Source organism: Vigna umbellata, chromosome 1, assembly GCF_029865625.1.
Source record: "Vigna umbellata cultivar VRB3 chromosome 1, Vumbellata_1.0, whole genome shotgun sequence".
Classification (NCBI taxonomy): domain Eukaryota; kingdom Viridiplantae; phylum Streptophyta; class Magnoliopsida; order Fabales; family Fabaceae; genus Vigna; species Vigna umbellata.
Genome location: NC_142165.1, coordinates 105437504 through 105463840, shown reverse-complemented (window position 1 = coordinate 105463840; position 26337 = coordinate 105437504). Strand labels below are relative to the sequence as shown.

Below are 26337 nucleotides of genomic sequence, written 5' to 3'. Positions count from 1 at the left end.
AGGTTGTTTGAAACCAGAACAAGTGCACTACATGGTTCATAATTTCAGAGAATGTAGATCGAACATTAAATGAATTAATAAATTAATAAATATAAAATAAAAAGCGGGTACTATTATATATCCCATGACTGTCCAGACAGAGATTAATGAGAAGAAACAAAAAATAGTTGATGTTATCTTGGTGACGTAAGAATATAAGGTTGTGGATAAGAGGAAGTGAATTTGTGTATATGATGAAAAAAAGAAGTATAGTAGTTTGTTTTTGGCAGTAGAAATGAGAAGACAATAATAGTAGTTTGGTGGTAGGGATGAGATGGAGACCGGTGAGAAGCGAAAACGACGAAAATGGTGAGTGAGGGGGCGCGTTTTACGGGGTTTGGTGGAGATGCTCCCTACCAATCACTATATACCACTCACTCTATTCATTCACCCTTTGTTTTACTTTCTGTCATCACCACCACCCTACTCTCGTCTTTTCGCACCCCCTCTCACCCTCATCCTCGTGGAGGGCCCTTTTCCTCCTTTCGCACCACTCATCTTAAGTCTCTTCTCCCGTCACAATAATAAATAAAACATGAATACACTCGTCATCATGCAAGACATTGGCGAGAGACTGTTCATGTGCATTTCTTGATTTTGTTAAAATTATTACTAAGTCTTTGAAAAAACTTTATTTTTCTCTTATATATTTGAATCTGCTAATAACTTTTAGATCCGTCAATTGAAGATATCTTTCATTATTAAACCTAATTATTATTACGATCGACGAAATTAGATTCCTTCATCATGCATGTATATTGTTTTCTCCTTTTGCAATAATTGGTTTATTTGCCACGACTCAAAAGATTTGGTGGCTGATCTTGACTCGTTATTAGGGAGTGGGATTTTCGGTTTGATCGCGTTGGATCTTGTCCAATACTTGCTTAATTATTGCTTTCGCTATTAAAAGGAGCCTTTACCAATCTCATTCATGCAAAGGGGTTTGTGAACCCAAACTATCAATGCCTCCATTGAAAAACGAAATGTTGCAATGAAGAGGAATATTAATTAATCACTCAACTTGATGCCAACAAAACAGTATATGTAATAATGTTGTATCGTAATGTCTTTTTGCAATTTGGCCTTTGAATTTATAGCTTCAATAGAGTTATGTGCGACCCCCCAGAGAGACTTTATAATCATGATTTGTGTCCTAGACTGACCATATATATGGACCAGACAAACATCATGGGAAAGTTTGGTTATACCAAGAATCTAAACCGTTGGTCAGACTATACAACATTGAAATGAATGTTTTGTATGGATGGCCTTGGAGTTAAAAGGGTGAGTTCATTTGACACATCTAATGTAGCTATTTATCGAGGGCCACTTTCTTCATAAACGTAGAATTGTGTGGTGGGAAAGTGGTACTAAACGTGCTTAAAGATTAGATTTTTCATGTATTCACTAAGGGGAAGGTTAGATTGGACCAGGTTCCGAGATAGATGGAATTGGTGTGAGTTTTAAGGAGGATTTTAAGAGACTTTTTTGAAGTTGGAACCTTATTCAATGTCCGAAATGGAAAAAAAAAAGAAAAAAAAAATTGTTGGGTGTCAGAAATTGAAGTGTTGAACTTTGATCAAATTAAGACTCATGTTTGGGGTGTGTTTTTGTTTGGTGTGGGGAAAATCAAACTCTCATTTATGGAATGTATTCATGACTTGCAAGTACTATGTTGTGGCTGTTGGTTTAATAAATTTGCTTTTTTTTTTCAAAACGAAAAAACTGCTCACTAGCATTGTTCAACTTTTCAAACTTGACTTGAACGTTCACGTGAATATGTAGGAAATTCATTTTTACAATAAAAAAGATTATAATAGCATCTTTACCTTATTATAAAAATCCAATACCAGTTATTAACTAAAATTTATCGAAAATTATAAAATTATAGATAAGGTTCATTGAACGTCAGACTCGCACCATTTATGTGCTTTAATAATTTTCAACTAAAAAATTAGGGTTAGATATGCTTTTACTAAACTATTGGTCGTTTCTGGTTTTCGTCCCTGTTTCAAAGTAAGGTACAATTTGGTCTTCATTTTTTTCGAAAACGTTCGTTTTAGTCCTCGAAAACTAAACACTGTTTAAAAATTTGGTTCTCATTTAACAACAAATGAGGACTAAAACCAAAATTCCGAAGACTAAAACGAACGTTTCGAAAAGAATGAGGACCGAATTGTACCTTACTTTGAAATAGGGACGAAAACCAGAAACGGCCAATAGTTTAGAGACTAAAAACATATTTAACCCAAAAAAATAATATAGTTAGAAAAGGTTATTAATTAACATTTTCACTTTCATTCTCGATAGGTACCTTTCAATCAAATAACAGGGTCCAAATTTTTGCATAAGTTTTTTTTACTTCAACTTTGTCAGCATACAGTAAGCATGACACAATTTCAAATGCTATTGATAAAATCCCCTTACAACATTTATGACATCGATATCAAATAATATTTCTACATAAATTATCCAGTGATTGGTTACTTTATTTTATAAGATAATATATGTATATATTATAATTAAAATCACGTATGAAAGCCAAATAATGTGTTTAAATTTTAATATTCATTTTCTATTAATTTATGTGTTTTGGACTTTGGATTTTATTTTAGGTTTTCTAGGTTTTACTAAACTTATGTGTCTATATATAGAGATATCAAAAGCTAATTTAGACATTTTTGAGTCATAATATATTTATTTGTATTTTTTTAGAGAGGACTCTCTTGGTTCTTATATTAGAAATCTAATTATTATCAAAGATCAACATTTTTGTGGTGAATTTTTATTTGACTTATAATAAATCTGTTAGATTGTGGTATTCTCATCTCTGTCTTATTTTTGCATTTTTTTTGCCTCTTTAATATTCAAATTTAGAAAAGATTGTACTCTTTACTGGATAGGATCGTATAATCTTGTATTTAGAACAATGTTCTGATTTGAATATTATTATTTATCTTATTTTTCTCTCATATTACAAAAATAATAATATTTTATCCAATTTTTTGAGTTTGTAATTTTTTCAATTTTTATGTTATTTTAATTTGTGTATTTCTACATTTGATTCGTAAAAATTATATGTTTGTGTGTTTTGTGTTTTTGTGTTAATTGCAGTCCCAAATAAATATTTACCTTGATCTTGGATGAGTTTTGGTGTTTGAAGGACAATATTTATTTATGTGTTGAATTACCAAATTAAGAAACAAAATATAATAGTTCAAAGTAAAAGATAAACAAATATATATTGAAGAAAAAGTAGGATCCAAGAGTAAAAAAAAATTATGGAGTTTAACACAAATTATTATGTTGTGCTATTATTTATAATTTTGAATCTATTAAATTATATTTAATCTTTTTAGAATATTCACATTGTCTCATTTAACTTTTTTTGATAATCGAATAATTTTCTAATTTTTCTATTTTTTATCTTTTTTTAATGTTTTGTCGAAAGTTTTTTTCTTCTTTTTTACCTTTTGAGTAAAAAAAATGTGTGAATTTTTGACGTGTGAAAGAAATATGTTGAAAATCTCACATCTACTAAAGATAAAATAATGCAACTCTCACCTTATAAGCTAATTTTATAGGTTGAGTTAGGCTTAAATCCACTTCTAACATACTCTTGACTCAAATTATACATTCATATGCTCTTTGGTTTAAAACCAACTTTAAATTAAAAAATTACTTATATACTATAAATCATAAGAAAAAAAATTATATGACTTTTATTTTTATTAACATATTGATAAAAACATAATGTAAAGAAATATATTACAGCTCAAATATATATGTGTATATATATATATATATATATATCTTTGTGAGTCTGCATGGATGTCGGCAATATTCTGATCAAAACATTGACGTGAGTATGGTCCCGTCCCATAATTTCACATGCTCTCTTGGCTGTTTTCTTCTTCTTTTTGTGATCTTTATCCTTTAATTTTGCCATATATTTCCACTTCAATTCTACATATCATAACTCCCACAAGATAATTAAAAAATACATCTTCTTTTTGGATGGTGAAAATGTACTTCAATCCCACCCTGCACATGCATCTGTCTTCTGCTTTGAACGTCTTTTGGAATTTAGTGCCTACAACCTTCTCAAATTAGATCCTGTTAGATTTTTCTTTTCTTTCAGGGGGGTCTCTGCAATGTCCCTAGACGAAAGCAACAACTCATTTTCTTCTCCTTTTTTATTTTTAACTCCATTTTCATAACTGCTCTCTTTCACTTTTCATAATATATTTATTAATTTCATTGCAAATCACTGCCTATTCTTTTCACTCTTCCCATATTATCCTCTCTATTATAAATTTTATTGCACGTACCATCACATCCACATGCGTCTGAGTAAGAAAATTTATGTGAATCGGTAGATTTCATTTCTTTTTGTCAGAAAAAAATAAATCTATATAAATATAGGAAATACACGAATATATAAAGTGATAAATAAAGAAAATTAACATAATAAAAAACTTACCTTACAAATCTCGAGATTTATTACTGTAATGAAATCAATAAGTAATTAATCATGCTCTCATTTACTTACTATACCGGGCTTTTGTTAACAAAGTATTTTGTTTAACTTTTATATCTCACTAGTTTTACAAAATTATTAGATAGTTCATATGTCATGCACTTATTTTAATTCTCAAATATGTAATGCAGTTATTTTAATTCACTTAGTCAAAATACTTTTTTTAAATAATGTTTCAATGTTTTTCTAATATTAAGTTGTCATTACAATAATACTTTTTTTTTACTTGTAAGATAAATATTGGTTTCACATATATATTATAAATTATAAAACTCCAATGTTTTTTAACGCTTGATAACGACTAAAATGACAGATAACATAAAAAGTCCATCAACTATTATTATAATTGATTTTAATATCATATTAAAAAATATGTCAATTTATAAACTTAACTTATTCTCATAATTAATATGCGATAAAAAAAATTTACCTTCTAACTCCATTATATATAAAAATATTTTCTCATAAAAAATTATTTTGTTTTTTCTTTATTTTTGTCTTTCATCAACTCTTCCCCTCAAGATATGTATTTTCATTATCATTGTTAACTTCAAAAGTGATATGAAACAAAATATATAATTTCATAAAAATTTAATTCTGAAAGAATATTGAGAAACATTTCGTTGGGCTAAAATAAATGTAGCTGTAGTTTTCGTTTTCTTATTTTTCTTTCTGCTGAATGCATGTCTTCAAAAAGCAAAGTCAATAATATATATATATATATATATATATATATATATATATATATATATATATATATATATATATATATATATTATAAAAAGAGAACATTCATTAAAAGGACATTGATAAGTTAATATAGATTTTTTTTACAAGTTTCATTTTTTTTATTAGATTTAAAGTACGTTAATATAATAATAAATAAATAATAAAGTAATAAAATATTATAAATGTGACACCCGGACACTGATGAGGGCGGAAAGTGATCATCTGTGCAAGAGACACGATGTGCAAGGGACACAGACAAGGAGCACAGACAAGGAGTGACTCTTGGCAGGCTTCTAGTGGAAGGGACACATGGATGAATCGAACATACACTGAAATGAGAGGATCTAGAGATTGTGTAGGTATGAGACTATACAGTCGAAGGATAACTTAAAGGGATTGATTCGGCTACTCATATCACCAAATGCATTTGCTTTTCGATAGCCTAACTCATAAGATGCATTTGTTTTTCGATAGCCTAACTCATAAGAACTTTGTGGTTAAGCGTGCTTAGCCTAGAGTAATTTAGGGATGGGTGACCTTTTGGAAAGTTACAATAAAAAAAATATTGTCAAAATATTTTTTTCTTTTAAAAATTGTGACTTTCAAAGCAATCCTTACCAAAAATCAGAGACTGCTGCCATACATCATATGTTATGTTGCATCAGTTTGCATGCCAATTCTTTAATTCACACTGCACAACTCAAACTTGTCACTTCACACTTTGCCAAGTTTCTATACGCAAATGACTTTCATATTCCTTTACCATGCAAGTTATTCTATTATTGTTTCTTTTATATGGAATCATTGCTACTCCTGTTAGACACTTCAAATCTTTCACCTCGTACCTTAATTATTCCCGTTCGACACCGATCTTTGAAAACAAGAGTATTATGAAGATACCAACACTTTGACACATCATTCATCAATGCGTCATTTTCTCTTGTTTTTCACTTTCACTAAAAATCTTCTTTCAAATCTCACATAGACCTTTCCTAATTTTCTTGTGTGGTATAACATAAAGATATTATTATTAGAAAGCAATTCAGACTAATAATGGACTATTATGATGTCATTATACAATTATAAGGGACATATTGAATAATAAAAATTCATTGTAACATGAATGTTACATCTCATTTAGAATTAGCCAAGGATCATAATCATGTTTTACAAAGTGATAACTACAATTGTGAGCTGAAAAAACTACAATTATAATACTTAAAAAAAATAAGAACGGATAAATAAATGCATCTTATCAAGTTACTCAAAAACCTTCAAAATTTGGCATACCAGAAAAAATCTGAGATTACCGTGCACAATTTAAAATTAGGGCATACAATATTTTATTTTTTATTATATTTTAGTTTGGTGTGGGTCATAACAAACCAATTATAGTGTTCTGCAGTCTTGATTGGACAGCAAATGAAAATTATTAGAGGCAAAATTATGAATCATGCCATAACAGGTAAGAACATGAAATACTGATCATTTCGATTTTGATCCTACTGGGGTTCCTGACAAAAAGGATAAAACGAATATGCTGAAGCAGAAACAACATTTAGATTTGTAGTTTACAAAACTCAAAGTTGTGGTGTTTATTGATTAGTTGAAGCCCATTGCGACAACGTGAACTGGATAATAAAAATAGAAATAGGCTAATCCGAGAAGTGCGAAGGTAAGGTGACTCATAATTGATAAAAAATAAAATAAAATAAAAACCACAATATTACTTTAAAATATAAAATATCATCTATTTTAAAAATCTAACTATGGTTTATCTAAGAAAAAATATTTTTCAGACATAATAGAATCATTTATATCTTAAGCCACCTAAAAATATTTTATTTTATCTCTAATTTATACTACTAAAGCATTATATAGCCATTCAACCTCCACTAAATCATAAAGAGCGCTTCAATTTCATATATATTATTCAGATTTTACTTTTACTTAGCTTTAACATCTAATTTTCCAGTACGCCTATTGATGATAATATAATATCATGTTCTATACCTTCTAGTAATAAAATATAATTTAGCATTTTCTAGTTTAATTAAAACGTTGACATATCCTAATATAATATAACCTTTTATAAACAAAGAACAACAAGCTATTCAATGTCCACATAATCTATAAACCCTTTTTATTAATAGTCATATATAATGCACAACACCGTGTTAGGAAAATAAATAATTTTATATAAGATAAGTTTTAAATTGAGATTAATATCTTTAGGATCTAGAGTTTCTGATTTTATTAAGAAGTGTTTTTACTTGATATTTTATCTAAATTGAATAGTGTGATAGTAAAATCACACATAAAAAATAGTATTTATTCTTTATATAATGTGTTGTGTATTTTCTTTATTTTTTTTCGTGAATAATAGATATAAACAAAGAATCATAATAAAGAACTAAAGTTGTTTGGAGTACATATTGCAAAATTTATGAAGATCATAAGAAAATTTGTTCTAACATTATGACAATCAAAGATTTACTTCAACATTAAAATAATAAAATATCTTACAATAAAAATATTCTTAAAGTGTATAAAAAGACGAAAAATATTATTACAACAACACACAATTCTTAGAAAGTAGTAAGAGCCTTAAATATGAAGGAAAATGTAACTGTTGGAGTTTTGCTGCAAACTCTATTTGCAAGAAGTCTTTTATTTTTTTATTCAAGTTTATTTTGTTTGTATAAATGGTAGTTGAATAGTACTTATGAAAACCGAAAACGAATTAATGTAAAAAATATACTTCATATTCTTACTTTTAAGAAAATTTAACAGACTTTGTTATAAGTAATACTTATTATATGTCTAAGCAGTGATTGTGAACCTGTTTAAAAAATCTTAAAGAAAAATTGAACGTAATAAAAAAAAAAACTAGTACAAAAACATTTGTTTTCCATATTCTTCTATTATAAATTGTGTATCGTTTACAAAAAAAGTTCTTATGAAAATTTCAAATTTAATTAAACCTTAAAATTATTAACTTGTGAAATACTAATATTGATTCCAACTTTTCTCCATCAAGCTCTGTACTTACAAGTGACAGCAAAATCATTGAAGTATGGGCCTCCAAAGTTGACAGCCCTTAACATTGAGCCCAATTAACCTCCACGTACTCTAATTTTTCTCTGTATATAGAGTTCTCTTCTTACGCAAGTCACTACGTTGCATTGCAGCATAAGGTGATGGGTCACGTTGAAAGTGGTGCTTCATTTTTTGCTGCAGTTACACTCGCACTCCACCTCGTAACAGCAACCATCCTTTTCCTTCCCCCATCTTCTTTAAACAGCGCTGTTAGAATCGTTAGGGTTCGTAGGGACGGCACGGGGGATTTCAGGACGGTGACGGAGGCCGTCAACAGCATTCCTTCAGGGAACAAGCGGCGAGTGGTGGTGTGGATCGGAATTGGCGAGTACCGCGAGAAGATAACAGTCGATAGGTCCAAACCTTTCGTCACGTTTTATGGAGAGAGAAATGACAGCGACACCCACACCATGCCCATCATAACGTACCACGCCACCGCGTTAAGGTATGGGACAGTCGACAGCGCCACCGTCGCTGTCGACTCCGACTACTTCGTCGCTGTCAATGTCGCTTTTGTGGTGCGTTTCTCTCTCTCTCTCTCTCCTTTTACTGTGCGCATAATAAATTAATGGAAACAAATAATTTTACAATTGTCACATGTTTAAATGTTGTGAGGTACGTATACATGCAGAACTCGTCTCCAAGGCCAGATGAAAAGAGTGTTGGAGCACAGGCAGTAGCCATGAGGATATCAGGGGACAAGGCTGCGTTCTACAACTGCAAGTTCACGAGCTTTCAGGACACTTTATGTGATGATAAAGGCAGACATTTTTTCAAGGACTGCTACATCCAAGGCTCCTACGATTTCATCTTTGGAAATGGAAAATCCATCTACTTGGTTCGTATTTGTATGTATGTAATAGCCCCTTTAATTCCATTTATTATGTTGAAAGAGTAGTTCACATGTATGATGATATGCCTGTAGAGAAGTACCATAGAATCGGTTGCAAAGGGTTTGAGTGTTATAACAGCACAAGGGAGGGAAAGCGCTGCAGAAGATACTGGATTCAGTTTCCTTCACTGCAACATTACGGGTAGTGGTAACAGGAACACTTACCTCGGACGTGCCTGGAAGAAGAGCCCCAGAGTGGTATTTGCTTACACTTACATGGGCTCCCTCATCAGTGCCCGGGGATGGTTCACCAATCAACTTCCTCAACGCAAGTCCAACCAGTACGTTTTGCATATGTCAAAAATATACTTATAAATTTTCATGTTTAATAAATTAATATAATTTTCATGTTTTATTATAGGACAATCTACTATGGAGAATATAGGTGCATGGGAGCAGGAGCTTTTTCCTCTGGGCGTGTAAAATTTCGGAAGATACTGTCGTATGAAGAAGCAAAGCCCTTCATGAGCATGGCCTATATTCATGGAGGAAAGTGGGTTGTCCCACCTCCAAAGCTGTGACCATGTGAGCATTAATTGTTATGAGAGAAACCACTCATACATGCTTGTATCATCATTGTGCTGTGCTACTATACCTGTCTACTAGTGTAACAAACAAACTGTTACGTAAAACTTTGAAAACTTTGTTGGGTGTACTTGATTGTTGTAAGAAATGATTCATAAGATGCTGTACAAATTTCCTTTTATATATATGATGAAAGTTAAAGTATGGCCATAAAGTTAATGCAAAAAACGAAAAAGGTAGGAACATATAGAGACGGCTAAAACTTACCCTTCTCGTGCTACATCGTAGTTATCGACAACTAGCCATATTTACTAGTTAGAGATATACATGGTCGTAAATATGGGTGGAAACCACCGAACCCGCATCATCATCCGAAATCTAAATTCGGCCAGCGGTCTATTTGGATTGGAAAACAAGTTAGATGAAGCAAATAAAGTGGATTAAAGCAGGTAGAGGTGTTTGGCTATGGAAAATAAATTATGAATTTATTCTTTTCCTATTCAAATCCCCAATTGCAGCGGCGAGTGGTATTTGTGATTTATAATGGTTTGTTGATTTTGGTGGATGAAGACGCGTTCTCTTCACATCCCCTCTTCACTGAAATTTCTTGCAGTTCTACTTATTCGCGTTTGTCTACCCTGTTCATTTCTATGTTTTCTTCGATTCGCCTTTCACTTTTCAAGCTTCCTCTTGTGTCTTTCATGTTTGTTCACTATCATAAGATCTGCATTCGCGTGGTGCGGCTTCGCGATGCGAGTTTGCGTGGATGGAGGCTCGATCTGAGTCGTCATGGTGGAAGTCTGGCTTGCTGGCGCGGTGAATTCAAGTGGTGGCGGTTGTGAAACAGCGGCTTCCCGATGCAAATTTATGTTGGTCGCACTGCTGTTTTGGGACGTGGTGGTTAACGGTGGTAGTGGTGAAGACGCAGATCTGCTCCCTTCTTGAACAATAATTTAAATGTATCATCCATTTGTTAACCATATTTTAAATTATTCGAATCCAACTAATCTAAACTGTTAATCGATCGAATTTGATTTTTCATGTATTAAATTCGTATTATGGCGTATTGAGCTCAAATTTGACTCAATCCGACTGTTGCTCAGTCCTAATTGTAAATAAAATAGGTTGCAAAAAAAATGAGAATAAAATTACACAAGTACAAAATCATTTATCCCCATATCCAGCCCATGCCAATCTTCTTCTCCATTAAAAATTGAGTTGCAAAGTCATTTTTAATAAACTTTTATTATACAAATATTTTTTTTTCCTTCCTCTCAGATGTATGTGGACATTTTTGTGTTCGTCATATATTTCTGTAAAATAATGGATAAGAGTTACAGAAACAATTATGGTTTTACATAGTATTGAAAAAGATACCCACATTCAACCTCTATTGACAAAATGATGTTTTTTATTATTATTATTTAAATAAATTATTCTTTTTTTAAAAGCATTTTAAAGTTTTTTAATATTAATTTTGTCTATAATGCCATTTATATTGAAAAAAGTACACGAAAATAAATGAAAAGTTAATTGTATTTTTTTTCAATAAATATATATTAATTACATATGTCTCGGGTAACCTATGCATATTATTGTTTTCAAGTAAAGAAAGTGTGAATATTTGCTATGTTCTCGGATAAAACGTGTATAGGTTACATTTTAATTGAAACATATTATTGTATCTGTAATATTTTTCTATGGTCTCATTAATGGAGTTATTTTTTTGACGTGTGTGTCTAATAGGTGGGTATTTTCTATGATCCTGGCAAGGTTGTGTTTGTAATTGATGACATAGTTATCAGTTTCCCTTGCTTTGCTGAACACATTTTAAAAGGAATGTTCTTTCTTCTAAATCCTTTGATTGCAAATCTTATGTAATTTTTTTTAGACAGAATTACAAACCTTCGTGTGTAAATTTATGTCAACACCTATAATTTGATACCATATATACTCGGTTGTTTAAGAGAAGACACCACACAAATTTATCATTAAGATGTCATTAGTAAACTTATATAAAAGATCAAGACATCGTCTCTAATTTAAAACATTAAGAGAATTAATTTCTACATATTTTTTTCTTATATATTATCCATCATCTTTTACTTAATACGATCCTTTCCATTCAAATTAAATTCTTGAGTACAAATTTGTTTGTTTCAATTTGATTATAAAAAGCCTTAACTTAGTGTCTAAGAAATCAACAATACAATTCAAAGTAGGAAAATCCCCCTCCCCTTTTATTTGTCATTTTTTGTATGTTTTATCACATGCCAACTTAGTTATAATTAAAGAAATGTGCATATATATATATATATATATATATATATATATATATATATATATATATAGGGGTTTGCTAACGCGCGTACGCTTGTTTTTCAGTTGGTACATTTTAGCAATGTGTACCGGATTTTAGTAGACAAAAATATCCTTATATATCATGGATTCTAAGTTTTAAGGTTAAGGGTATTTTAATAATTTTCATTCTCAAAACTAAAAAAAAAAAAAAAGAAACCCCCCAAACCCTTACTCACCTCTCTCATTCCTCTCAACCCTTTCTCTTTCCTCTTTCTCACTACAATCTTTTCTCTGTCATCCCCTATTGTAGCCCCAATTGAAAAAAATCAGAAACACTCGTCATTAAACAAACAAAAAAATGATTTTATAATGAGTTTTCATCTTATAATTTTTGTTTTATCTAATTTTATCCACTTTTCACAAGAATAAAGGAATTGGTAATTGACCTGGAAAAAATCAGAAATACTCACTGTTAAACAATTTCTTACAAAAAATGATTTTATAATGAGTTTTTATTTTATAATTTTTGTCTTATATAATTTTATCTAATTTTCACAAGCATAATGACATCCGAAAGAATTGGTAATTGGCCTGGAGGGTTTTTTTAGAGATGATGATTCAACAAATACAGATGATGAAATTAGAGAGGTTAGTGAAGATGGTGAAATTGAAGAGATCTTGAATGAACCTTTGTCTTGAAGGTGAATATGTCAATGACTCAACTCTTTACAAAGGCAAATTTTTTAAAGGTAAGTGTTTCTGATTTTTTCAATTGGGGCTACAGTATGGATGACAGAGAAAAGGTTGGAGTGAGAGAGATGAAAGAAAAATGATTGAGAGGAATGAGAGAGGTGAGTAAGGGTTTGGGGGGTTTCTTTTTTTTTTTTTTAAGTTTTGAGAATGAAAATTATTAAAATACCCTTAACCTTAAAACTTGGAATCCATAATATATAAGGGTATTTTTGTCTACTAAAACCCGGTACACATTGCTAAAATGTACCAACTGAAAAACAGGCGTACGCGCGTTAGCAAACCCCATATATATATATATATATATATATATATATATATATATATATATATATATATATATATATATATATATATATATATATATATATATATATATATATATATAAATGTTCATTTAATATTCTAATTTAGCATGGCTCGGTTCAGTTGGTACGGTGCAGATAAATTTGGCTGGCTGATTAAGACAGAGATTTGGTTCAATAATCTTTTATATGGGAGAAGTGGACAATAGGAACACATTTTTTATTAATTTATTTATTCACAAAATATGAAACGGAATTTATATTTGAATGATATTAAAATATCTATATTTTTCCAATTGTTTTTCTTAGCAAAGGTAAAATTAAAATATGTGATATACTATAGTATGGAAGTTGAAATTTAGTTTGACAATAAAAAGCAACATAAATAATATTTCCAAGTCAAGCAGGAAAATAAGTAGATGACTTTTTTTTTTCTTAAGAAAAATCAAATAACTTTGCTCATTACTCTGTTCAATTTTCATATATTGAATTATCAATTATTTAAAAATAAATATAAAAAAATTAATTAAAAATTGAACAAAGTTACGTTACTTTGCTTAAAAATAAAATATATTTAAGTCCAATGACTAACTTGCTTGTCACTCAAAATTTTACAAGTCAGATTCACTTTATTTCCAAGCCCTATGGAGCCAAAGGATTTGTTTAAAGTAACTCTTTCACTATAGTATTCTAAACTGGTGTTTACTTCTTCTTCTTTTTTGTAATTATTTATCCAGGCAACTGTTATTTGAGAATAAAAAAAATATTGTTGGTAAGTTCATAATTAAATATTTTGATATACTTAAATATTTTATTTTTTTTATCTTATTATAGTTATACCTACTTGTTCTATACACGTACCAAAATTTTATTAAAATCTACTTTTACTTTTGGGCCATGAGTAGCGGTCCCGGATAGGCCCAGCTCAATTTCATTAGCATTGAGAACTGCAAGCCCATTAAAACTAAGAAAAAGAGAGGGCAAATGTACGTTTGTCATTGGTGGCCGAAAAACAAGGACAGTTCTTCAACGTAATGAATAGAACACGCAAATAAGGAATATTAAACACAAAAGATGTCAGATCTCGTTAGCAATCACACTCATGCTGTCTCCCATCAATCATGTGCGCATATGCTACGACAAAAACAGAATAACTCATGTTTTATTTTCAGGACACCAAGAACACCTCAATTATGGCATACTATATAATAAATACGCATATGGTCTCAGTGGAACCTGGAACAGCTCAAATCCCGGATTTCGTTCAAGATTATGTTAAAGAAGCACATGCTCCATCGTCACATTCTTTTTAAACAAGAAAACAGCTTCTGCAGTACGAAAATGCGTGTATGAAAAAGTCTTAAGCATCTCCTATTATATAATTATGATGCGTGAGAATCTCACAACTCATAATCAAGTACTTTTGATCCCCAAAAGAAACACATTTTCGCATCCCTGAATGGATATATTCTTCATTAAATGTCAAAAATGTTCTGTTTTAATATGTTGGGAAAGTACATGTATTGGGTGAACACTGGATGAAAAGTACACAGATTTTTAACAGCTGTTCTACAAACAAATGACCCATCACAAATCTTTTTTGTTGGGGAGTTATGTCATTCTTCATGCAAGAAATCAAAACCAAAATGGAAGAAAGTGTAGAAACCAGAACCATGGTTTTCCTTCTATGTAGATGAGAGCAAGTATTTATTCTTCCACTGTTGCTGTGTTTCCAGCTGCAATTCCACCAAGAGTCTGAAAGTTAGTTAAAAAGGAAAGGGTTACTGATACCACATTGCACACCATCTTTTACTCTTTTAGCAAAACGTGAAATAGACAGAATGCCTTTGAATTACTTGTTTTGTTGTTGCTGTGTGAGATAAAGGTGAAAACAAAAAAAGAATAAATTGGATCCAGTAAGATGCTACACGATGAACATAAAACACAGTCATGAAACTAATTGATGATGGTGAGACACTGGAACACTGGGTATGCTAATTGGAATTGATTTGAAAGAGAGAATATATATATATATATGAAAGAATGCAATTATAACTGACCGACGGAGCTGTCATCGTGGTTCTCCATGCAGTTCAAGAGGTATTTGAAGGTTTCAATTTCACACGGAATGGTGAGTCCACCACTCTGATCAAACCCAAACTCCTCTGCAGCTTTTTCCAACAAAACCTTGAACAAAGAGTGGCTAAGGTAGCTTGTTGGGATGATAAACCTCCGAAGCTCAGGCCCAACATAGACAGCTAAGTAACCTTTGGGAACATCATGCGGTGGTTGAGGACTGTAGCAGCTATCCTCATCAGAGTCACAGTACAAAAGATTTGTTAGTCTTTTGTTTATCAATGGTGGAATGCCTCCAGGACGAGCAACATCAGAATCATGGTTTGAATCTTTTGAGCCCAGAGTCACAGTTTGCCACTTCTGAAACATTTCCTTCAATCTCACAATCTGCCTAATCCCACTCAGTTTGGAACCTCCACCATCATCCATTGATCAACTCACCAGATCCAACCCCTAACTATGCACTCTCTTCAACTAAAAATGCACAGAAATACAACGTCAAACATCAACTTATGTTTATGTTCTTCCAAAGACATCATGTTTTTCTTCATCGTTCATCATACAACAACAAAAACAACAACAGTAATAATTGAGGGAGAAGATAATTAAACTGGATTAAAACATAAATGAATGTAAGAAGAAAAACAAGTGAAAGGAGAGATTGATACCTGTTACGGAAGAGGTGATTTGCTGGATATTAGAAATGTTATTTTAGTTTTACAGAACCAAATTTGAAAAATGTGTCTGATAGTTTGCAGAGAAACTATGTCTAATCTATGGTTAGAAAACACTCAATCTTTAGTTGAGTTGGCGTTGGCTTTGTTGGTTGTATTTCTCTTTCCTCTCTTCTGTTCCCTCACACGCTACTCTCCATCTATCTGTTTTTCAGTTTACTCAAGTAAAACCCAACCGTTACATACATATTTATATTATTAAGAAACACGGTGTCATTAACTGAACTTAATTACAATATGTTGGTGTGATCATCAAACGCAAGTGAAATTTTGTTGAGACTCGTCAACATTTAGTTTAATTTTTTCATTTCTGTAAAAAAGATAAGGAATTCAAGTCATTAATATATGCTTGTATTTTTATATTAGAAAATGGAAGTGCAATTAAAATAATTGTATAACCGTGTTATTCATTTAATTTTTTTAATATGTCGGTGATTCCATTTGGATGACTTTGATTGATGCATGATATATGATTAAAATTGTATATTATTGAAAAATGGTGATATTAGAACGTGATATAATGTTAATTAATCTGAAATTGATTTAATTTAAAATATAGTGATAATTTTGTAACAATTAAAAAGTATTTTGAATTGGTTATAAGAGAACCCATTTAATATATATATATTAAATCGGTTAAATTGATTTAATATACGCATATTATGTTGGGAACCAAGTGAATGTCAGAAATGAAAAAGTAGAGCATTATATAAAGATGAAAAACTCATTAACTCATTGTCTAAGGTTTTGGATAGATATTGGTGTCAATCCCTTATATGGTTGAATAAACAATTGATCAATTGTGACACAACTCCTTTATTAAATGTGCACCACTAGTCTCCATGGTGTTTCACAAATTTTCCTAATCAGCTAACTGTATTGTCCATGATGTTTTGTAGTTGGAGTATGTGTTATGCACGATAGTTCGTTAGTTTTGGTTCATGATAGTTCGTCGATAATCTTTGATGATTCGTCGTCTTTCCTTTACACCTTTTCATGGTCACTTTTAAAAATGATATTTTATTTTTTTTTAATTAAAGATATTAGATCGATTAATCTAAAATCGATAGCATGAGTACATATTAGATGAATTTCACGTCCAATCTAATATACATATATTTTCAACATATTACATCAACTTATATTAAATTAGTTACTATCGATATAATATATATTTAAAAACTTATTTAATATACATATTTTATCCTAACAGCTTAATTAAATTATGATTGTCTCCTTTTTCTAATAAACGAATATGTTTGTGAATAAATTAAACAATGTTGTAAATTATATAGATTGTTATATTTTTGTTTAATTTTTTCTAACTATAACTTAAATTTCTCTAAATTTTAATTATATTTTTTCTGACTTTCTTACATCTAAATTTTAAAACTGTTTTATATCTCACAATTATCACAAAAACTCCAAATATATGAATAAAAATACTAATTATTAAAAAAAATAGTTCAGCTATTTAAAAAATCAGTGCAAAATCCTCATAATTAAGAAAGTGTCAAAGTTGGAGACATGAAAACACAATTTAACTTATGCTCATTGATCTTAAGACCGTTCTTTATATTCGATGCAACTATGATGTCATTAATTTTTTTCAGTGTAATGAATTATTTTATTGGTGACAGCTGAAAACTAATTTTTTCCTTATAGAAAGAGATGGATTACCAAAGTAAATAAAATATCTTCATGATTACAGTATTTTATGTGAACTTTGTCCCAAAATTTTTTAATTCAGTGATATATGTAGTTATAAATTTAATTATATAAATAATATCGTTGAATTATTATTTATTTTAACAGAATATTGAATTCTTTTGTATATTTTGTTATAAAAATGAATGTATTTTTTGTCAACTAATTTTCAGAATATTAGATTCTTACATATTAATTGAATTTGGGTCTCAACTAGCAGGTCCTAGTTTTTTTCCCCTCTCTATACACAACTGCAAAATTAAACCCCTTCAATATACTTTAAACTATCTAACTCTCCATCAATATATAAAATCTGATGTGTTATTTTATTCACAATTCAACTTAAAGAAAGTCAATTTCCTTTTTCCGGCAAAATAAAGTTAATGAAAAATTTATTTAGTAAAATCAAGTTCTTAAAGTCTCATTTGGATGGTTACTACTTTTTAATTTACAGAAGTATTTTTTTAAAAATAAAACACAATCAACACAATATAGAGATGAAACTATTTAAAACGTGTTTTAAAATATGTTTATAATATTTTTAACTTATTTTAAAATATGTTTATAATCAGTTTTTAAACAAAGATAATTTACTTTCGTAATATTATATTTGTAATGGTCTTTTTATTATAATATCATTATATTATCCTTATCGCTTCCATCTTATCATATTCTTTTATAATTATTAGTGTTATTTTTTTATTATTGATTTTTTACCACTTTAGTAGTGAAAACATATATGTGTTCCTATGCTTATATGTTTGCATTTTTATTATATCAAAACATTGCAATTCCAAAAAATGTATAAGAAATAGATAATTTTTTTAAAATGATTTCAAAACGATTATGTGAAAAAAATGAAAAAAAATACAATATGAACAAAAAATAAATATAACCTTAAATATTTGAAGTTACTTTCAAGTAGGGACTTATACCATGACTTCTAAGTTGAGGGTTATGGATTACTTAGATATTATATGATTAATTATTCCATCAGTTAATGAAATTGTTTTAATTTGACAAAAGAAAAAATTGTCTAACTAAAATTAACTGTGAAATCAGTTTAAAACAGTATATAATTTTTACATAACGCATAAATTATCAATATTATTACAAAATTAAGAAATATCATGAAAGTTGCAATACTTTTATTATAATCATTTTTATTCCTTTATTACTGTTATGATGATGGCATTGTCTTGTTTGCAAAACTAGCATAATTGTCATAAAAAAAAGCTACAATTATTAATAACATTGTTAACTATGTTGTAGCTAGATATGAAAAAAAGAAAAATCCAACACTGTGGATAAAATTTGCGACCTATAATTATTATATGTGCATATTTATTATCAGTGTGTAATTGATAGTGGGAATCTTAATACCTACGGGTCGAATACAGGTAGTATATTACCCGATCCGCGGATATTCATTATCGGTAAAAAAAAATAATAATAAGTAGTTTATATATTTATAATTAAATTTAATTAAAAATAAAATAAAATTATATTTTATTAGGTTAAATTTAATTAAAATTAAATTTTAATTTATATTTAATTTAATTTGTATTATATATATTTATATATATTTTGTAATTTTATTTAAATTTTATTTTAAAAATGTATATAAAATTTTTTTTGTGGGTACCGCGGATTTTAAAATACTCGCTGGTATTTTTTAAACGGGTACCAACGCGAGTAACGTTACAGTTTTATCTGGTAGGGAGTTGCGAGCAGGCACTATCTTTATCCTACCCGACCCGTTGTCATCCATAATTGTAGTATTTCTACCATTATACAAATATACACATTTAAATTTATTTTAATATGAATCTTTTTTATTCAAAATGAAAACTAAAGAAAAGGCTACTTATAAAAAAAATTAAATGATTGTAAAATTTTAAAAATACAATACTTACAATTAAAAAATATTCTAAAAAGGGACCCATAAATTTCAAGAATTAGTTTATAATATTGAACTAGAAAATACCAAAAGTTAGGACATTAAAAAATATTAAGTTGTGCATAAATTCATGGTTGGGCTTTTCGGGCCTTGTTGTTGGGCTTTTAGAATGTAAGATCTCTCTGTTCTCCGACTTGTTCCCCCTGATTGCGGTTTTTCTCATTCTTCGGCGCATAATAGCTGTTCCTCTCTCGGCCTCTCAACTTGTTTCATTTATTTTTTGTAACAGTTTTTTACATCAATTTTTTTCCTCTACAATTTCTAGGGTTTCTTAAACCCCTAAAACCACTATGCTAAATTCCAAACTAGCTAGAGTCGGAGCTTCGGTCGCTAAACACCTCCGCACAAGTACTTCTACTTGTTATTTTTATCTTCTCTACATAGTTCATAGCATGTAGAGAACATCTGATTATATTGAACCTATTCAACTAATTATTTGTCTGTTTTTTTAATTTTCCAGGGAATTGTACATCCTTGTGTGGAGTAGGATATGTTCGAACAGGAAGATATCGTTACCTGCAATCTCCGGTTAGTAATTCAATACCCTGAATTTGTATTTTCCTTTTGTTATTCCTCCTATTGTAATTTCAGCTTTCAATTTCTATTAAGTTTGGCAATCTGGTGCTGGTTTTAGGATCTCAATAGATAGCAAAAATAAGCGTGCTTGAGCTTACCATGGGAGATACCAGCCTGGTTTTTAGATTTGTTTTAAAGAAAAACTGGATATGAACTAGTTTATTGTCTTATGATAAGTGGGTGTTCGTGTTTTGAAATGTGAGGCCATCTGTAATATGACAAAATAACTGTTAAACTAGTCTGGACATCTTTTGTCAATTATAAAGATTGGTGATATTGAATGAGTTATGGGAGTATGATAATGACCTTAATCTTTTCCATTATTGCAAATGGTCTCTCCATCTTTTAGCTAAAGGAAGGGGCCAACAAGTTTGTGGTTAGCAGAGGATGGGAGAAATTGGACCCTATTTTGACAATGTTTTGCTCTATTTCTGATAATGGCCATTACGAAGATGAAGATAATTTAACCTTGTACTCTCTGTTTTTTGTATTAGTTTATTTATTTAATTTGTTTTAATACTAGAAGGAATTTGGTTGTCTTTGAATTCTTGGAACAATTAGCATTTTGTATACGTAGTAACCCAGAAATCTGAAAGTCTTCTATCAATTTAATTACTTGGATTGGAGAGAGGACTGATTATGTTAATGAGGGTTTATAATGCTTGACATTTTAAATATTCCCGTTGTCAAACAAAAATATACTTCGACACCCTCCAAAACAAAAAACACTCCTTTGACAACTCATTTTAATAATATAATAAATATGTAGTAGTACTTTAAGTTAAAAAATAAAAGAAATGTGATTAGAACATTGATATGTTGAGCTGTCAAGTAATTGTTTTTTCTTAGTAGATGTCAAAATATCACATTCCTTTGTCTAATTGTCAACTGTTTGTGCGATCAAATTTTTATAGAAATTGTGTACATTTGCATCCAGATTACTGGAGAAATTGGTTTATTAAATTTTTACTTTCTTATGGCATTGGTTTATGCTTATCTGTTTTTATGAGTGATTATTTTGTGTTCTTTTTAACTAGTTTCAACAGCATTCATTTACTAAGTTACACAAGGGAGCCATGATGGAAAGACATAATTTCCTTTCAACAACGACTACTAACAACACTACTGAGGAAGGGAGTGAAGAAAAAGAAACGTACGTTCTTTCTATTTGAGATGACTGATTTGTGGGAGTATGTGATCCTTTTGTGAATGTGTAAATATCATGTCAATATAGCATGCAAAAACTTACTATTTATCGTGTTTGTGTTATAATTGTAATTTTGACTCAATTGTTACTTTTATGATTAACGGACTTAAAATGCAAAACTTTGAATTGTATAAGAACCCCAGGCAAAATTGGTTATTATTCAGTGTTGATGTTATATTATGACACGCAACATGGGTAAATTATGCTGACTAATTGTTAACTGCCAATTTTTTGTTTCTAGCTAATAATCATGATTTAGTCATTTAACATGAACCCTCCTAATCTAAGTGTTATAAATTTGCCGTTTCTCTTATTGTCTAATTTTTAGCTAGATAAGTGGTTATTGAGTTACAATCTAAGGTCAGCGGATGTCTATCTACTTTATCATACAGCATATGAAATATTTTAAACGCCCATAATGAAAGGCTTAAGAACTGACATTGTGTAGTGAGCTTGATGGAAGTTTAATATATTTTTCTTCCAGTGTTTAAACTTTTCAAGGCATCTGAGTGAGAACTTCAAAGCGCAGAGAATGTTAATATCAAATAAAAATTTGGCTTGCACTCTGCTCTACCGTTCCATGTTTCTTGTGCAACCAACCATGATTTCATATTGTTTAGCCTTGGGGGTATGGTATGATATCTGAGCAGGAGTGAGGTTGCTGTGTGATTCTGATACTTTAACCAAAATGGCAACAATAACAAAATCTTTGAGCCTCAGTTGTCGCAGCTGGTCGCATTCCCTGAAAAATTCCAGGTCCCTGTACGATGGAAATAATCCTCCTACGTGTCAAATGCTTTCCCACACCGTTAGAGATCAGTCAGTGTTAACTCCCGTTAGGACAGATTACATCATTACTGTCGTACCTTGCCATATATTATATTAGATGACAATTGTTCGTCGTGAGTATATTAAAAGTCTTCCACAAGTGTCTTTTTTCACCTTAATCTTTGAGATTGTGCAGGATATCTGTAACGTTTATTGATAAGGATGGTGAGGAAACCCATATCAAAGTCCCTGTTGGAATGTCTATGTTAGAAGCTGCTCATGAAAATGACATTGAACTAGAAGGCAAGAGCTTTAAGTTTTGAATTTTATTATTTTCTTCTCAATTCTGCTGACATAACGATTCGTTTCGATTTGCATACTGTCAAGTAGGTAGGGCCATTTCTGAAGTGGCCAAGCGTATTCGTAATTGATTCAGCTTACTTTTCCTTTTGGTTGAGATGATGTCTTACTTAATGTTACTGCAGGAGCATGTGAGGGCTCGCTTGCGTGTTCAACTTGCCATGTTATAGTCATGGTACATCATGGGTGATCTATGTAGTGAAATGTTGCTTGAAGTTATTATTAGTTTGTTTTTTGAACTACCGCGTTCCATTTACAAGAGGGACAAATAACTGATTTTTGTGCAGGACGTAGAACATTACAATAAATTGGAAGATCCAACCGATGAGGAAAACGACATGTTAGATCTAGCTTTTGGGCTTACTGAAACGTGGGTTAACCATTCATGAACTCAGGATTGGAAATGTTCATTTTCCGTTTTTGCTACCCTTAAATGTGACCTTGACTAATTATGGAAAATATGCAGATCACGTCTGGGTTGCCAAGTTATTGCAAAACCTGAACTTGATGGAATTCGGTTAGCCGTTCCTGCTGCTACTCGGAACTTCGCTGTTGATGGTTTTGTGCCGAAACCACATTAGTAAATGACTTGGGTTCGATGCAAAGGGGGTAGCTTTCTCAGTTTTGTAGCCTCACTGATTTAGATAAATTACCATTTATTGATCACAGGCATTATTTTTGTATTTTCCGTGATCACAGAGCACGTCAATTTATCAATGACAGAGAGATCATGATGTAATTTTCGACGGGCTACACTTTGGATGTCAATAAATTGTTTGTACTTTTTTGTATCAATAACAAGTGACTGAGCGAACGAGCACTTCAAAAATATCTGCATTTATAAATAGATATGGAGGCTTCTTGGAATGAGTGTGGATTCAAACCAACTCGATTGTAGATTTCTTGTGTTGGTTAAGTTGGAACCTGAAACAACAAAAGCTTGGTTTGCATTTTGAATTTGTTGTTCGATATTTGTCTATCACAGGTTTGACATTGTCTATCACAGTCTGATTTTAACTTCGAGTTATTATCTACATGAAACTAGAGTAAAATTGACTGGAAGATATTAAAATGAATTGCCATTCAATTGTAGTTAATAATAGTTTATTTGCTTGCAATTCTAGAAAAGTGGACAATGGTGGCTTGTGTGCCCTTTCATTTCTGTTTCCTTATTTCAAGAGTTTTCTGAGATCCTTGGGAGAAAAATGTCTAAAAGGAGTGATGTAGGACAGAGGAAATATCTCCAGAACATTGAACCTCAAAAGTAGAAAATATAGTATAATTTGCATGTCCGTTTCCACCACTTGCCTTCCGATTCTTTTTTTAAAAAGAAAAAAAAACTGAAAACTAAATAATTTTCGTATCATTGAATCAAAATACTAGCGACCATACTCATCTATAAATTACCAATAAAGTAATTCAACTCAACTTGCTGGGTTATTTAGAGAGGAAAAGAGAGGGGGTTTTGAAGCGAGGAAGCATTTTTAACATTTTTTACTTGGGAAACAATAATGAACTAGTTTTATAAAGTAAAGTAAGGCAATAAAACCCTCTAAACACTGTCCATTTTTAGGGGTAAAAATCATCATGCTTCACCCCGAAAACCTTAACAGTAAAAACACTTTAAGCATTGGGACAAAACCATGTGGTGAAGAATATAGAAAATTCTGCAGTTGTGCCACACATAAACTGAAATTAGAAGCACAACATGCGTTGATATTGTGCGCGAAATGGCTAGAAATAAATCACCTAAATTAATAAGCCCTTGTGTAGGTTTGTAGTTGAATCCGTGACTTTCAAACTCATCCCAAAATCCTTACAAAACATAAACCGTCACGGAACATCTAAAAACGAAGAAAAATTGAAACTAAACGATTACCTATTCTTTCACATAAATCTATGAAAGTGAACCGTGATCGAACTAAACGACTACCTGCAATTCAATTATGTTTCAGTTGAGCTTCTTGAGGATGTTAGAAGCCCAACGCTTGACTCGTCCCCTGAGAGAGTATCCGAAAACCATTCCAGCAACAAAGCAAATTGCACAAAGCTTTGAACACGTCCAATACGATACCGCGTGTCTGCAACAAACAAAACACATAATAATCGTGTCAATTTAAAACTTCAAACCCTAATCTGTAAGAGCAGTGTTAAACAATGAAAAAGAGTAATCTGAAATAAGCTCAAGATAAGACGCAGGGAGAAATGCCTTGAAGGTCTGGTAGCTAAGAGAAGGGAAGAATCAGGAGGCGGCGGAGACGGTGGTCGGATACGATCGAAGCTTGACGAGATGATGTCGCCGGAAACCTTACTGACGGCAGCAGCCATCGCTCCAAAATGCAGTAGGCGCTGAACTATGCCGCTTTAACATTCGCCTTTTTCATCCATGTATAGTATTCCCTTCCGACTCATCTAAACGACGCCGTAATAACCATCCGGCTATTTTATTTACCAATAACGTATTATTGTATATTAATTAATTAATAAATAATCTGTAATCATTTATAAAGGAATTTTGTTTATGTTATATCTCTGTTCTATTTTTAATTACATTAATCATAAAAAACAAATAAATAAAAAATTATGTAAATACTAAAATGAACTTCCCATATTTTTATTGCAGATAAAATAGTTATTAATATTTTCTTTTTACGTAATATATTTCCATAATTCCATACTTACATTTCAAATCACATATATTTTTACATAATTATAATTATTAGTATTTTTTAAAATAAATAAAAATATAAAATGTTTATTTTCTACTAATAATTCATGCAAACAATAAAAAGCAGATATAATAATAATAATAATAATAATAATAATAATAATAATAATAATAATAATAATAATAATAATAATAATAATAATAGCACACTTATATCTTTAATAGGTTTAATAGTATTTTGTATATAATCTCATATGTATGAATGGAATGGAGCAGTGAAATGGATTCTAACTCCCTCTTACCAGTTAACCAATAAAGATCATTATATTAAAGGTTGAATTGGTCATTCAAACAAACTATTTAGTGATTCAATGTTTAATATTTTAGTTAGGGTGGAATCAGTATTAATAAAATTATTTGTATAATTAAAATTATACAATATTATAGTTTTATAGAAAAGAGTAATAAATATTTATAATTTTTAAAAAATATATCTACATTATATTTAATACACGTCTGTTTTATTAATAATAACAAGTTTCTATAAAATACATAAGGTGAAAAATATTTTAGATAATATATTTTTAAAATTAGAGTTATAATATCTATGCATGTTTTAAAGTATTGTAATATTTTATTTATGTTTGAATTTATATAAATAAGTACATAACTTTATATAATTATATTATCAACTAAATTAGATACACAAGTATAAGTGCAGCCAAAATTAAAGCACCACTTTGACTCATTATCTTATGCTGACAAAAGTTGTGTATCAACAAAACCAAATATATGGAGAAGAATATTATCCTTTTCTTTCTCTTTTGGGATGATTATTTTAAATATTGTAAGTTTAGAGAATGCTTTTCCAATTAATTTAGCTGCACTAACATAGTTAAATTTTAGTTATCTAAATATAAATTTTTAACTTTAAAATTTTCAAATTTCTAATATTTATAATACTTATTTTAATAGTTTTATATTAGTAAAATAAAATATTACAAACTTTACTAAAATAATATAATAACAACTTCCTGACATTTTGAATATTTTAAAAAGTAAAAAAATATTCCCATAATAAAAATAATAGATTATTAATAC

General features: G+C 30.2%; 4 protein-coding genes across 6 annotated transcripts; 2 read left to right on the top strand and 2 right to left on the bottom strand.

Moving 5' to 3' along the window:
- The first annotated feature begins 8480 nt into the window (after nucleotides 1-8480).
- Nucleotides 8481-10992, top strand: LOC124828562 (putative pectinesterase 63). Of its 2 annotated transcripts, XR_015786778.1 has the most exons (5): nucleotides 8481-8925; nucleotides 9039-9245; nucleotides 9333-9580; nucleotides 9661-10273; nucleotides 10547-10992. XR_015786778.1 is itself a non-coding variant. In XM_047301895.2 (4 exons), exons 1-4 carry the CDS (start codon nucleotides 8509-8511, stop codon nucleotides 9818-9820), a joined length of 1032 nt encoding a protein of 343 aa, XP_047157851.1. In that variant the 5' UTR covers nucleotides 8481-8508; the 3' UTR covers nucleotides 9821-10992. The 2 variants fall into 2 exon arrangements, 1 of the variants encoding a protein (XP_047157851.1); XM_047301895.2 differs by having other exon boundaries at nucleotides 9661-10992.
- A 3453-nt stretch (nucleotides 10993-14445) lies between these two features.
- LOC124828561 (SAUR-like auxin-responsive protein family) lies at nucleotides 14446-16210 on the bottom strand. Of its 2 annotated transcripts, none has more exons than XM_047301893.2 (3): nucleotides 15925-16204; nucleotides 15241-15730; nucleotides 14446-14935 (listed from the first exon to the last, which is right to left on the bottom strand). In XM_047301893.2, the coding sequence occupies exons 2-3, from the start codon at nucleotides 15683-15685 to the stop codon at nucleotides 14679-14681; spliced, it is 702 nt and encodes a 233-aa protein (XP_047157849.1). In that variant the 5' UTR covers nucleotides 15686-15730; nucleotides 15925-16204; the 3' UTR covers nucleotides 14446-14678. The 2 variants fall into 2 exon arrangements, with proteins under 2 accessions (XP_047157849.1, XP_047157850.1); XM_047301894.2 differs by having other exon boundaries at nucleotides 14762-14916; nucleotides 15925-16210.
- Nucleotides 16211-19810: 3600 nt separating this feature from the next.
- Nucleotides 19811-23435, top strand: LOC124828542 (uncharacterized). The gene is made up of 7 exons (XM_047301863.2): nucleotides 19811-20005; nucleotides 20118-20185; nucleotides 21271-21386; nucleotides 22405-22511; nucleotides 22694-22743; nucleotides 22856-22938; nucleotides 23035-23435. Exons 1-7 carry the CDS (start codon nucleotides 19948-19950, stop codon nucleotides 23147-23149), a joined length of 597 nt encoding a protein of 198 aa, XP_047157819.1. The 5' UTR covers nucleotides 19811-19947; the 3' UTR covers nucleotides 23150-23435.
- An 868-nt stretch (nucleotides 23436-24303) lies between these two features.
- LOC124828560 (uncharacterized) lies at nucleotides 24304-24978 on the bottom strand. The gene is made up of 2 exons (XM_047301891.2): nucleotides 24778-24978; nucleotides 24304-24649 (listed from the first exon to the last, which is right to left on the bottom strand). Exons 1-2 carry the CDS (start codon nucleotides 24894-24896, stop codon nucleotides 24520-24522), a joined length of 249 nt encoding a protein of 82 aa, XP_047157847.1. The 5' UTR covers nucleotides 24897-24978; the 3' UTR covers nucleotides 24304-24519.
- Between the last annotated feature and the right edge of the window lie 1359 nt (nucleotides 24979-26337).